The sequence below is a fragment of the Mastigoproctus giganteus genome, chromosome 9 (assembly GCF_048544385.1).
Source record: "Mastigoproctus giganteus isolate SK-2022 chromosome 9, ASM4854438v1, whole genome shotgun sequence".
Taxonomy (NCBI): Eukaryota; Metazoa; Arthropoda; class Arachnida; order Uropygi; family Thelyphonidae; genus Mastigoproctus; species Mastigoproctus giganteus.
Window position 1 is genome coordinate 115,094,148 of NC_143583.1, and position 14,893 is coordinate 115,109,040.

The 14,893-nt window shown below is 37.8% G+C and overlaps 1 protein-coding gene across 1 annotated transcript in view; it reads right to left on the reverse strand.

The window, feature by feature from the left end:
• Positions 1-14,893, reverse strand: part of Snx27 (sorting nexin 27) — a 300,277-nt gene that overhangs the window by 251,016 nt on the left and 34,368 nt on the right. Inside the window, exon 2 of the mRNA XM_090381146.1 lies at positions 4,734-4,836. Coding sequence (XP_090237272.1) covers positions 4,734-4,836 — 103 coding nt within the window. The remainder of the gene's footprint in view (positions 1-4,733; positions 4,837-14,893) is intronic.

A 14,893-nucleotide genomic window follows, 5' to 3' on the forward strand; every position in this document is an offset into this window, starting at 1 on the left:
TTATTGTGTGTGTTACCTCCTATCACTCTATCTCCCATATATATATATATATATATATATATATATATATATTTGAATAATGTTTAAAATAGTTGAAACTGAATCTTTCATAATAAAAAATAAATAACTAAAGCAAACATCAGAGGCAGCAAAAAGCATATTCCTCTACAAGATGCTTGAAATATAAAAATTACAATGATAATTAAATAAATATAAAAATGAAATTAATTGGCACTTAAAATTTAATTTATATTATTTTATTATCCTTGCATTTAGATTTTCTAAATTACCTTGGAGAGTTTCTGCTACAATATTTTTACTCTTGTTACTCTTCTCTCCCTCCCTGTTCATTTGATCTTTGTTTATTTTTGACAATTTTCACTCTTCTGTCTGTTAGACAGAAGATAGTGGGAAGATAAAATAAAATAAACCGGATAAGTCCAATGCACCAAAGTGTGCAAAGCAGCAGTGTGTGTATATATAAGACAACTGTTTATATTCAGTGTATAGGGAAGGGATGTTGACCTGTCAATTGTAATTACCAAGGAAAAATTGAGATGGCCTGTAAGGTGAAGGAGATAACCTGAAATAAATTGATTAACATAAAAATAGAAATAATAATGAAGATAACAATGTTACCTAAAGTAGTGGGTCCTAAAGCTTTAACTACTTCTTCAAAGGGTCGGCAGCCAAAACCACAGGAACCACAACAATAAGCAGGGTCTCTGTTTCTGTTATGATGTATACATGCGAAATGTATAAATCATAGCTGACCCGAGAGAGACCAAAAAGAAAAGTGTAAAATTTAAAAAGAAAAAAAAAAAAATTGCCAATAGAACTTTGAGGGGGGAAAAAAAAAAATATATATATATATATATATATATATATATATATCTATTTTGAGGTCAAAAGGATAGATACATTACAAAAATTACTTCAACTTACTGCGTGTTTGGACCGGAATCTGTGAAATAGTTGCCTGTGGTGTTTACAAAGTAACATTGGAGAACCAAGGATAAAGCCGATAGATCGCTGTCCAGAGTGTTTATATCAGTTGAAGCAACCATGTGTGAGGGGAGGGGGAGGAAATGGAATCGTCAAAGTGAAATGTCCCGTGTTACAGGGAAGTAGGTAAATAAACAAATGAGGCACAGTGCCAGCAGAGGGAGATTATTAATGAGTGACAAAGTAGTGTAGAAAGACAAAACTTTGTATCAGAGGAAAAAAGGAACAATAGCAGAGTAATAGCATCTCGATATTGCTTTTGGCCAGCCTAATTGCGCACGAGAAATAAAATGTAGTTATTTTTATATTAATTATCGGTTACACACACACCATTAATTAGTTTCATTTACTTTAATGCCTGTTCTTGCCTGATCAGCATAATTTTATTTTAGCTTTTATTTTTACTTTACTTTGTTTGGCTTTTTATTTTTACTAGATATTATAAAAAATATGGATATTAGAGCATAGTATTGTATTATTTTAGCATTCCTTTGTTTCTAGTTGTATACTTTTATATTTTAGGCAAAGCTTTTCTTTTTATTTGCAGATAATAGTTATAATGGTGCTGTTAGGCTTTTCTTCTGGTTTTCAAGTGTTTGGCTTGGCTTTATTTTTAATACTTTTATTCAAAATAATTCTATTGTATATTTCATTTGAAATGAAAATTGTGGAGTATCTCTTGACAAGGACTTCACAACAAAGATGAGTGTCAACGTAGGTTGTTTGTGTAAATTCCTCCATGCACCACAAAACAAAGTGTTGGGGATGAAATCACATAAAAACACATGTATACAGAAGTTCACATTTTACAAACAGCATTCACCTATTCATCAATCACATTACAGCCAATTTGTGCTGACAAAATATGTAATAGCAGAAATGACTTTATTTGTATCATTGGGTATATTTGCCTCTTACTCCCATAAAGTTTCATATAATTTTATTAAAGGGCATTAACGGATTTAATAAAAAAAAATTTTAAAAAAATTTAGACTTATTTATGCTTTCCAATATGTGATGCTTTCATTTCTCAGTATTCCCTTTTAACTGGAGTATTTGATTATAGTTATCCACTTTTAAAGGGGGGGGGGATAACTATATCAAATACTACGGATGTCATTTTTCTTTCTTTGGTAAACAGACAATGGGATATAAACAAAAAGTAATGACTAAACAAAAGAAAATTTACTTTAACTAAAGAGTAAAACAATACAAAAACAAATTCATGCCTAATTTAGTGGAAATGTAAAGTTCATATAAAATTAAATAAAAGATTAATCAAACATTTAGCTGAAATTATTTTTTTAATATGATTAATTGCTTTATACAAAATGAGAATTTTTTCTTTTCCAGGATGCCATTAGATCTTTGCTTTCTTGCATCATTTTTTGAATATTGACACTAATTTATTTACAGTGGTACCTTGGTTTGCGAGCATAATTCGTTCCAGAAACGTGCTTGTAATCCAAAGCATTTGTATATCAAAGCAAATTTCCCCATAAGAAATAATGGAAACCCACATGATTCATTCCAAAACTCAAAAATATTCATATAAAAATGATTAATACAAAATACATATATACCTTTTTATATTTTTAATATTTAAATTTAATATACATAAAGCAATCGAATTTATTAATTATTGGGTAGGACGACTTTCACTGTCACTAACGGAATCACTGCTATCTGTTGACTCTCTTTTTGTACGACTTTAACAAGGAACCTTATCCAATGGCACTTGCTTTTACCTCCTTTTGAGGATTTCATGGAAATATGACATTGCACTGTCGTTAAACAGATTCATCGGTCACACTGCCGCAGCCTTACTCGGGTGGTGATTTTCTACAAAATTTTGCACTGTTCCCCACATTTTACACACCTCCCTAATCTCATTCGGATGTCTCCATTTTTTTCTCCTCCTCCTCAGACGAGATCTCCTCCATAACCTCTTGCTGTTGCTCGCAATGCAGATCCATCAGTTCGTCGGTGGTAAACTCCTGGCCATGTTCCTCCACCAGCTCTTGAATGTTTTCCTTATTCACCTCCAGTCCCATGGTCTTCCCCAACACAATTTCGTTGACAACTGGCAGCTCCTTGTTCATGAGCAAACCCCTCGACGCAATCAGACCACAGTTTTCTCCAAACAGAATTGAGGGTTCTCTTGGTGACCCCCATCCCAGGCTTTATTGATGATCTTGAGGCAGTTTACGATGTGGAAATGATTTTTCCAAACTCTCTGAGGGTAAGGTTAGTTCCTTCAGTCACCTTGAAGCATCGCTGAAATAGTACCTTGATGTAAAGCTTTTTAAAGTTCGAAATGACCTGCTGATCCATGGGCTAGAGTAATGGAGTAGTGTTGGGAGGAAGGAACTTGACTTTAATGAACTCTAATTCTTCCAGTAAGTCGTCCTCAAGGCCTGGAGGATGAGCAGGAGCATTATCCATAACCAGCAAGACTTTGAGTGGCAATTTTTTTTCTAAAAGGTATTTCCTTCACTTCAGGACCAAAGACCTCGTTGATCCACTCAACAAACAAGATACGAGTGACCCAAGCCTTGCTGCTGGACCTCCACAATGTTTAACTGGCTCTTCTGCACCTTGCATTTCTTGAAGGCTCGTGGATTCTCAGAATGATACATGAGCAGGGGCTTGACTTTGAAATCACCACTTGCATTAGCACACAGCAAGAGGGTGAGATGGTTTTTCATGGGCTCATGACCGAGCATTGCATTCTCTTCTGCTGTAATGTAGGTCCTCTTTGGCATCTTTTTCCAAAAAAGCCCCATCTCATCACAATTAAAAACTTGCTGCGGCAGGTAACACTATGAAACCGTGAGCTTCTGGAACTCGGCAACGAACGCCTCAGCTGCCTTAGAGTCTGAACTCGCAGCTTCTCCGTGTCTCACAATACTATGGATGCCACTTCTTCTCTTAAAGTTATCAAACCATCCCCTGCTTGCTTTGAAGTCTTCTTCGTTTTCTGTAGATGTACCTACCAGTTTACTTACGAGGTCGGTGTACAAGGCCTTTCCCTTCTCACAGATCAAGTTCTCAGTCACAGTATCACCTGCTAGTTGCTTCTTGTTTATCCACACCAAAACTTTCTACATCTTCCAGAATACGTGGCCGTTGCTTTGATATTCTCGTGACTCCTTTTGCTACATCTAGCCCCCCCTTAGTTCTTCTTTCATAGTGTGCAAATCGCTGACGTAGACTTCTTATAAAATCTTGCGATGGCAGCCACTTGCATACCTTGTTCGTGCTTCCCGATTATTTCCTTCTTAACTTCTACTGTAATCATCTCCTTCTTCTTACCGCCTTCCTTTTCAACCCTTTTCTTCATTGGGGCCATTGTCGTAGTACAGTTAATAAGAACAGTCACTACATTTGGACACAAAATAAAAAAATGCTTTACGCACATACACGGGGTCACAATGCTAGCACGAATGTTGATTATACGAATGCGGTATGCTGACTGAGACCGAGCATGCGAGACTACCCACAACCCCGAGCGGCTTGTGATCACGTGACGCTTGGCAAACAAAGCGTAGAGGTAATACTGTACTCTTATTGCAAGCCCTCGCTTGTTTATCAAGTTAAAATTTATTAAAAATTTTTGCTCGTCTTGCAAAACACTCGCAGACCAAGTTACTCGCAATCCAAGGTACCACTGTATAGCATAAATTCTAAGTTTAAACAAAATTTAAAAATATATAATAGTATCTCACCTGTGGTGTAACAGAAATAACAGTAAGGGTTAATTTATCACCACCAGATTTGATTAAGTCCACTACTTGCTTGTGCGTAGCTCCCTCAACATTAATTCCATTTCTGAAGTGGTAAAAGTAAATATATAATTAATACTGTAAATGTTTATTATTGCACAAATAAACAATCGTAATAAAGATTTTGGTAACATTACATTCTGAACATGAAAAATTGAGTGAAACCAAAACAATGAATTCTTCTGTTTGTGAATACAACTAAAATGATGGCTCACAGATTATTTTTTTTTTTAAATAGTTTAGATGAGTTGCATTATAAAAAAAAAATTGAGAATTTCTGTTCAAAACAGGTCACTTTATGTGAGCAAACCATCTAAACCATCCAAGCCCATACTCACCAGATGTGAGCCCCCGCAGTAAGCGCCGGTCACTGTGATCACGTTTGTGAAATTAATTTTAATTCTATTAAACAGCGATTCTAATTAGTGAAAATAGGAGGAATATTATCCACAGGCTATAAAAGCAAAGATATATTAAGCACAAATTTACCCTTTATTACCTTACCAATTAAAAAATTAGATGATACGTGAAAATCGGAAGAATATACATGATAATTGGAATAATTAATACGTACTGCAATATGTACATACGAACTAGTTGACATTTCTGTTCACTGACATTTGTGGGTGGGGGGTTAAAATTTAAAACAGTAAAAAGATAAGCAATCAATAACAAAGAACACGGCACACACAAATTGCAAGTAACATGATACGCACAAGCGAGAACCGAGTAACGAGTTACAAAGCTTTAAAAATAGGAATGAAGAGATCTGAAAATTGATTTTTTTTATATGATTGAAGATTTCATGGAAGTGTAAACACATTTTACCATAATAACCCACAGAATTAAAGCTGTCGGTATTATCGCAAATTCAGTAAGATCGAGTTTACTGTCAGTTTTGATAGGTTTCACTAACAGAAAAGCCCAATAAACAGGTGACTGCTAATTGTTTTATGGTTGTCCAGAATTTCAACTGAACCATGTGGTACCGTCGGAGACAAATGTAGGGTAATCTCCAGTGCTGCGGTCTCCTGCCCCAATTAAACGGCATGCTGTCCCAATTAAGCGAAGTAAACCCTGGCTATTTTCTCGATTGGGTTTCTGTTTTTTAAGATTTGCCCTAAATAAATGGCTGCCCCGATTAACCGGTGGCAACCATTTATTTGGGGCCCAAATAACTGGAATCCACTGTATTTGGCATCTACATTCATAAATAAGGAATTCTTTAAGAAAAGGGATGCCAGAAGTTCATAACGGGGAGCTATATAATTTTGTAATAACTGAAAGGAAAGTGGAATAAAAGTTGTTGAAGTTAAAAAAAAGAAAGGCACATTGGTAGATGGGATCTATCCAATTATCAAGGTAGGCGGCGAAAGAAGTAAGCAAACCCTTAGCCATAATTATGCATGCTTGGCATAATTTATCCAATCTAACTGTTTTAAGTGAAATACCCTTTGCATTTCTTTTAGGTATTTTGATTTGTATATATTGATTATGAAATAAAAAGCTTTTATATTGTAAATATTTTATTGATCATTCACAAATTTCCATAATTTCAGCTGGAAGACAAGATACAATAGATTTAAACTGATAACTAAATTAAGACATGCATACTTGCGACTGCATTTCTCTGGAAAACATTGTTGATTGAGGTATCCGATCTTGTAGTTGAAATTGAGGGATTATTGTTGTAGTAGTAGTGGTGGTGGCATGTGATGCAAGAAAGCAAGTGTATGAGCTTATGCAGCATCAGCCAAATTAAAAAAAAAAAAAAAAAAAAATCATCACACCATTCCCTCCAAATGCCTGTCCAGTTCCTCCTTAAATTTATTTAACCTATCAACTTCCACAACGACAGATGGAAGTTGGTTCCAGCAATTAACCACCCGCTGGCTTAAGGCAAATTTCTGCACATCTATTCTACATCTGTCCTTTCTTAATTTGAATTTATGCCCCCTTAGGTTTGTAATCTGAACAAGTGGAAGGATCCCATCAAAATTCAGCATGCTCAACCCATTCAAGGCCTTATACACTTCAATCAGATCACCGCACGGGTGCCTAGTCTCCAGCCACTGCAATTTGCAGAACTCAAGCCTCTCTTGGTAAGAGGATCCCTTCATTCCCCTCACCAATCTTGTTGCCCTTCTCTGTACACGCTCAAGTAAATCTACATCCTTCCTAAAATGAGGCCTCCAGACCTGTACGCAGTACTCGAGGCATGGCCTGACCATTGCCTTATACAGAGGGACAATCACCTCCCTTTCCCTGTTAGTAAAATTCCTATATATCATTGACAAAACCCCATGACCTGCCCCGGCAGTGTCTGCATTGCTCAGAAAACTTCATATCTGACTGCACAATTACTCCCAGGTCTTTTTCATTTTCTACCACCTTTAGTGTAGTACCACACAGTCGGTACATTTCTCTGAGGTTACTTCTACCCACATGCAGTACTTTGCATTTGTCAAGGTTAAACTTCAGTTGCCACTTCTTAGCCCATCTGCCCAAATTATCTAGATCCTGTTGCAGTAGCACACTGCCATTACTGTCATTAACAACCCTGCCAACCTTTGTATCATCTGCATTTAGAGTTAGATCAAACGTTTCTTGCAGGAAAGTAATTAATAGTTCAGTTTCTTCCAATCCGAAGTTAATGTTGAAATCGCCACATACGATCATAGGTATTTTATGTAAATCTTTCTTTAACAGCACTGCACCTTGAATTGAATACGGCAGCAAAACAAAATGAATGAAGTAAATTATATCCTGTATGTCACTGCTAGGAGAAATATAGACAAACGTTGTAGGAATCACTTGGCCATTGGGTAAAAAGCACTCCGCTGCACATATATTGCCAAAGGGGCGAACACTGACTCTCAAACCAGTTGTTTGTCGATAGATGACATCTAAGTAGACGTAAAAATGTGTACCTCGTCCAACTTGTTGTGATATATTGCGATTCCAGCTGTCCGTTTGATTTCACGCTGTAGTTGAACCACACAATCAAAGTTCAGGATTCTGACTCTCTCATTATTGTCAAACAAAGTCTCAAATTGCAGTAAGATTTGGCATTGTGTGTAACAGTGTCAGTGAGGTCGGTGTGGTGCACCCATAGGCTTTGGCAGTGAGTGAGAGAACTGAGAGTTCCTTCCTATCATCGATGAATTTGAGCAAGCTGTCCTGTCTTGTTTGCACCCAATTAGTCATGAGCCTGGCAAACTCATTTTGTAGATCGATGGTGGATGTAGCATTTCCCAGGTCGTGGTAGAATCTCTTGTTGCTGGTTGGTGAGATGATGTAAAGTCCATTGATGTCACTTACGTGTGACAGAGCGACACAAACCAGTCTGCTGTTTGTGTCCCCCTTTCGTACTCATAAATCACTATATCAAACGTGCCGCCTTGCAACTTATGTATCATCATTGCACAAAACGAATTGAGAGGAAAGTGATTTCTTTTGGCACAGATTGTGCAGTTGTTGTTCAATGATATACTCACGGTTCATCTTGCAAGCGGCACAACTGAGGGATTGATGTTGTTTGCTTGTGTGTGTATCTCGCTACCTTCTTGCAAGCTAACTTTCCGACCTTAGGCAAGGTAGTAAATTCAAGCCACAATCGTTGAATAATCGTTGCATTATTCATACAATGAATAATTTCATTGTATTCGATCTTGGATAATTTACCCACGGCACCATTAGCGAGCCCATCAGTAATGTCCACATTGGCAATGATGATATACAGCTTTCTGATGACCAGTGGGAGCTTGTGGAGAAATCCGCCAATGTCAGCATTTTATAGTTTCTGGTGAACGTGTGCTTCTTGCTCTGAATTTGTGCAACCCATGAAGATGTCTTCCACTTTCTCCTCTGTGGCACCGAGGATGGCATAGTTGTACTCTTTGATGGAATTATTTCAAAAAAGTAGAATCATATACCATTTGAGCAGAGGCGATAGCTTCCTTCCGAGCGAAGAAATGCAACCAGATAAGTTCTTGCTCATTCTGATCAAATTTAGCTCTGTTACCAATTTAGGTTAACACAGAAGAGAATGCAACGTTTGACTGGTTCATAAATATTACGAGCCCAACTTGATTGGGCACGTAATATTTGAGGACGTGCCAAAAATAGAGTGGAGCCAGTGATACACTGCTTTACCTGTTTGTAGACCAGGGTCATGCAAACTGGAGGCAGCTGATGTAAGTTCCCAATTAGGAACATATCCTGCCTGCCGAAACTTGTTTCGGCATTTCCAGTTAACTGTTTTAGCCTCGGGTCCATTTGCGATAACAGCTCAGCACTGATCATGCTGACTTCATCAATTATTAGCGCTCTGACCACCTTAAATAAAGATCTGTATTGTTGTGCAACCTCCACCAACAGAAGCAGATTTCTCAAAGTGAATATCTTGAGGGAAGTGTACAGAATGGTTCCATCTATCGCAATGGCAGCCTTACTAGTTGAAGCACATATAATGTAGGTATTACAATACCTGTCTGTATTTCCGAAGTGGTTGTACATTCCACTAAGAGGAAAATCACAAACATCTTGCCACAACTAGCTGGGCCGGTCAAGAATATCTGAATTGGTTTGCAATTGGCAGATAACAGACTCCGAATTACATGCATGAGTAGAATCTTATACTTGTTGTTGCCCATTCTCATTAAGTTACAAAAGTCCTCATTGGTTATCAAGTTTTCATGTTTCTTTGCAATTATGCAGAGTCGGTTGAGCACGGCGAGCTTTAGATCCTCATTCATCTTGCTGTCTGGATGATAGTAAAAGTCTCGAAAGGGGTCTTCTCACAGTCGCGTAACAAGGCTATGCAGATCATTACAGCATGCTTCGTCAGGGTTGCCATTATCACTGTCTTGACACTGCCTTACAAATTTCCATAGTCATCATAGATCTTGACGTATACCATCTCAACAGTAACTGTTTCCTTATTGCGAAATGGAATATGCAGTGTTACTATCTCGTGCTGGTACTCGTTGAGATCCTGAGCCATGTCATAGTTTCAACAGAGTATTATGCATGGATACTGTAATTTCTTGCAGATCCCATTAGTGCTGCATGAGTAATTTGTGATAAAGCATGACAGAGTAACATTCCCCAGGTGGTGTGGTCTCTTCTCATATTTTTCAAACCAATTCTCTTTCCATATGTCACATGAATCCTCCACAAAGTTCTAATCATTCATCTCTTCGTTGGACTTCCTCGCTCTCTGTCGCTCGATCAGCCACACAGTGGGAATGGAAACTACCACCACAGAGTTCTCTGACATGGGCTGATGTAGCAAGTACCAGGCAGCTTTTTTGACTTGTGATCTCGACACTGTTGAGTATGTTGATGGATAATGTTCTTGTGATTTTGACAATATCAAACTCTGGGTGCATGTTCTTGATTGTAATGATCTGTCCCTCAGTTCGTCTTGTTCACATACTCAATGACATGCAGTGCAAGGGTATTCCTGTGTAATGAATTGGATGTTGGCATTTAATTTCCAAATGTTACAGGGTTGAACGAATTGTGCCACTTCTCACTTGATTGATGTTTGAGAAATACCTTGGCTGATATATGCCAGCTCTGAGCACATCCAAGTAATAGTCATAGGAGTTTACATAGTTTGCCCTGAAGAAGGCAATTTCGGCATAATCGTTATCCTCTAGATTTTGCCACATCTTATAGTGAGCAACATATTTTACTTTGTGTTCATCTGTCTTTTGCATGGGCACTAATATAGGGTACAAGTGACAAGGCACGAATGGTGCTTGAAATCGACACATCTGTCGTTTATCCGGCATTATTTTCTTGTTACACATGAATGTATGTGAGTTTGAAGCTTGATGCTCTTCAAAGTATCACTAGTGGAGACAGACATTAACTTATCAATCACGGCAATGGAGTAGGTCTTTAGGAGTGTTATTTAGCCACAGAAAAATGTGCACGTGTGGACTACCACAATTTTGAAATTCTATGCACTTGAAAAAGTTTACCACGTAAAATTGACAAAACAGGCTATAACATTTCAACTGCAATATGTTCATAATCAGATCCTCAATCTTCTTGAAGTACATTGCACAAGTTAGTGTCTTCATTCACTAGTGTCGCCTTCTGCATGAGGTCCATGTCACTTAAATCGTCCTCACTAAAATCGTACCCGTTATTCTGTAACTTGTCCAACAGCTGAAGCAAGCACTGCCAACCAATTCCATTGGCACTAAGAGATTCACCAAGCTGACTAATCATAGTAAATAGATCATCGATAGAGAGGTATGTCAACCAAATACTGAAGCCATGCTTCAACCACTCTTTTTCTTACTAACCTGATCAAATAGCTGGACTTGTATATTTTCCTGTGTTTTATATGCACGGTTATACAATGATCACCATCAATCTCCTTTGGCAAGTGATGGACCATTGTGTTGACTGAAACAGGCACACTGATCACTTGGCCAAGAATGTCGTATTGTGCGTATATATGTGTCTTAGGTGCCTTATCTGCACGAATGGTAAGCGATGAGATATGAGCCTCTCTGTCATTAAATCCAACTTTGGTAAATGAGACAGAGTTTCTGGATAGAAAAAGCCGTTCCAACTTAGTGCTGGAATAGTGTTGATCTTAAGTGATCCTATACAGCTATTACACACAAGGATCCCTTCGACGTCGGCATCTCAAAATGCAGTGCATATCAATGGTGTATCTTTTGGCAGCTGGTTTCTTTGTGTCATTTTCAAACCATAGATGATCGCAAATGTAGCATACAGAACAGAAATAATTTTTCATAAATCTTCTTTCAAACTCTTGATGCATATGCTTATGTAAATAGTAGTCAGTGTAAAGAATATAGCTTGATCATTTAAAATCATCTGCTCCGCAATTGGAGAAATGTTCCATTGTACATTATTAAAACTCACTTCGGGTACATCATTGTTAGATGGAGCAGCAGTATTGCTGGTTGAACGCACTGCTAAATCTAACGCTTGATTTTCTGTTTATCTGTTAAGCAATATCAATAGTCTTTTTTGTTCTCGTGCACTCATTGCTATCTTCATCTTTATTTTCCTAATTCTTGTTGCTTTCAATCTTGCTGGATACTCTCGAGAACACTATGTACTTGGCATCATTGAACACCTTTTCCAAAATTATTGATGTAAAACTTCTATAAAGATACCTAACAATGGAATGCAATGAAAAAAGAAATTGTTGACAAATACTGTATTGTTGCAGTCATATGACAAATTCTTGTGTTGTTGCAAATCATACTTCCTGCAGTACTAAATGTAGGAAGCATGATTGTGATGTCATGCTATTCAACAAATGGCTATAAACAAATGGGTAATAAGGATATTACCTTGGATTTTGCTAATCTCTTTCAAGCCAAGGATGTTTTTACATAAAATAAAGGGCACCTCCGTAGCCAGGTGGGCAGGAGCAGCAGTGCGTAGCACACGCTTCTTGATTAGACCAGAGTTCGAGCCCGTGACCACCAAATACAGAGGATGTGGAAAGATCAGGGAATGACCACCGCATATCCCTGGAGCAATATGGCCTTGGTTGCTAATGCTCCTAAACACCAAATAACAAACAAAACATAAAATTAAACATCTTTCGACATACAAGGTAAGCACGATTTTTTTTTTTTTTTTTGTTGTGTTTTTCTAGTGCAGTTCGATGAAATTCAGACGAATGCCATTTGAATTTTGTATATCGGTTTACTAGATATTGTACTGGTCACAAAAAATGCACCAAGCGCTCTAATCACACTACTAGTGGGTGCTTGGCACAGACCAGTGGTGGGAGTATGGTAAGCACCTTTGGCAAAAGCTGCAGATAACATCACTTCCGTGACACATTTTTCATGATCAATCAGATTTACTCTGTTATAGGTGCAAGGATGTTTTGTATCAATAATTTTGACATCATATACTTGAATTTCAGGGAAGATTTTGATATTGTTGCACATAAAAGACTGCTGTACAAATTGGAGCAGTGCAGCATTAAGGGAAAGTTGCTGCTAAGAATAAAGGGATGGTTGAGTGGGAGAGGACAGAGCATGGTAATCAATTGTCATTGCTCTTTAAAGAAACAACCATTGATTACCATTAATCAATGGACTAATGGTATTATCAGTGGAGTCTCCTACGGTTCAGTGTTGGGCTCATTGTTCTATATTTATCAATGATATTGATGAAGGCATATCAGGCATAATGTCCAAATTTGCAGATGATACAAATTTTGATTTTGATTTTATTGGCGCAAAAATGACTAAAGTTAAACCGCGCCAAGAAAAGCAGATGATACAAAGGTTGACAAGGTGGTTAATGACAGTACGCTACTGCAACAGGATCTATAAAAGTTAGGCAGATAGGCTGAGAAGTGGCAATTGAAGTTTAACACTGATAAATGCAAAATACTGCATATGGGTAGCAGTAAGCCCTGATTAAGGGCTTACTGCTAAGTAAGGGTATTTCAGATATTTCAGAGATTTCAGAGATGCAGGATATTTCAGAGACTGCTGGGAGTCATTGTGGTACAAGTAAACACATGGGTTGTGTTAGGTAGCTAAGAATAGAAACAGGTGCATGTATACCTGCGTGTACACCAATGCTAGGAGTTTGGTAAATAAATTTGATGAATTTGAGGTATTGCTCAAAACATCAAAGGCAGATATTGTTGGGATATTAGAGACGTGGTGTCACACAGATATAAGTAATGCGGAACTGGAATTTGGAGAATACAATGTGTATAGAAAGGATAGACAGGACAGGAGGGGAGGAGGGGTTATGCTATTAGTTAAGAAACACAAAGTCCAAGGAAGTGAAGCCAGTCGACATCAATGGACAGGGCAGTGTCGAGTCAGTTTGGTGTGACATAAGCGTAGGGAAATCAAAATTGAGAGTAGGAGTGTGCTATAGGCCTAATGACTCTGATGAGTATAATAAGATATTGTACAGGGAAATAGAGTGGGCCAGTAAATCAGAGAGTCTTATAATGGGGGATTTTAATTTCCCAGATATTGACTGGAATTTGTGGGTTGGTCACTCGCACACTAGCAAGGCTTTTGTGGATTTATTGGATGATTGTTTTCTACATCAGCATGTTCGTGAGGCAACAAGAGGGAGCAATACTCTTGATCTGATTATCAGTAGTGATTCTTCATGCATTAAGAATCTGCAGATAAATGAACCATTAGGTGGCAGCGATCACAGTGCGTTGAAGTGGGATTTACTCAAGGAGGTAACTACCATCAGAGGTAAAGGGAAGGGTTTTTGTTTTCGTAAAGGCGACTATGATGGTCTGAGACAGTATTTAAATTCTATACAGTGGGACCAACTGATGATGTTACCAACAGCAAACTCAAAATGGGAAGCATTCAAGGAACTAATCTTGGAGGCTACCAGGCTTTACATACCAACTAAGAAATATTGTTCAAGGTTTAGGCCTAAATGGTTGTCAGATGAACTAATGAGACATGTGGCAGAGAAGAAAAATGCATGGGATACATACAAATTAATGGGTGACATGGAAGCCTATGATAGATAAGTTGGTCTGTAACCAAGTCACAAAGGAGATTAGGCAGGCAAAGGCAGACTACGAAAAATCCTTGGCAAAGGATGCAAAGAAAAACAGAAAAGAGTTCTTTACATATTTAAACTCAAGAAGGAAAGGGATGAATCAGATTGGTCCACTGGATATTGATGGTTCAACAGTTGAATCCTGCTCAGGTGGCTAACAATCTAAACAAGTATTTTGCATCTACATTCATGCATGAGGAGTTATTCAGGAAGGAGAATGATGTAGGTAAAGTAAACATTGGCAGTGAGCTGGATGATTTTGTAATAACTGAGAGGAAAGTGGAGGAGAGATTGTTGAGGATAAACATAAAAAAGGCACCTGGGGTGGATGGGATCTATCCAGTTATATTAAAGGAGGCAGCAAAGGAAGTAAGCAAACCCCTAGCCATAATTATGAGAGCTTCTTTGGACTCAGGGTACCCATAGACTGGAGATGTGCAAATGTAACCCCAATTCACAAAGGAGGATCAAAGGCTGACACAAGTAATTATAGACCTGTTAGTTTAACTTCTGTTCCAGGTAAATTA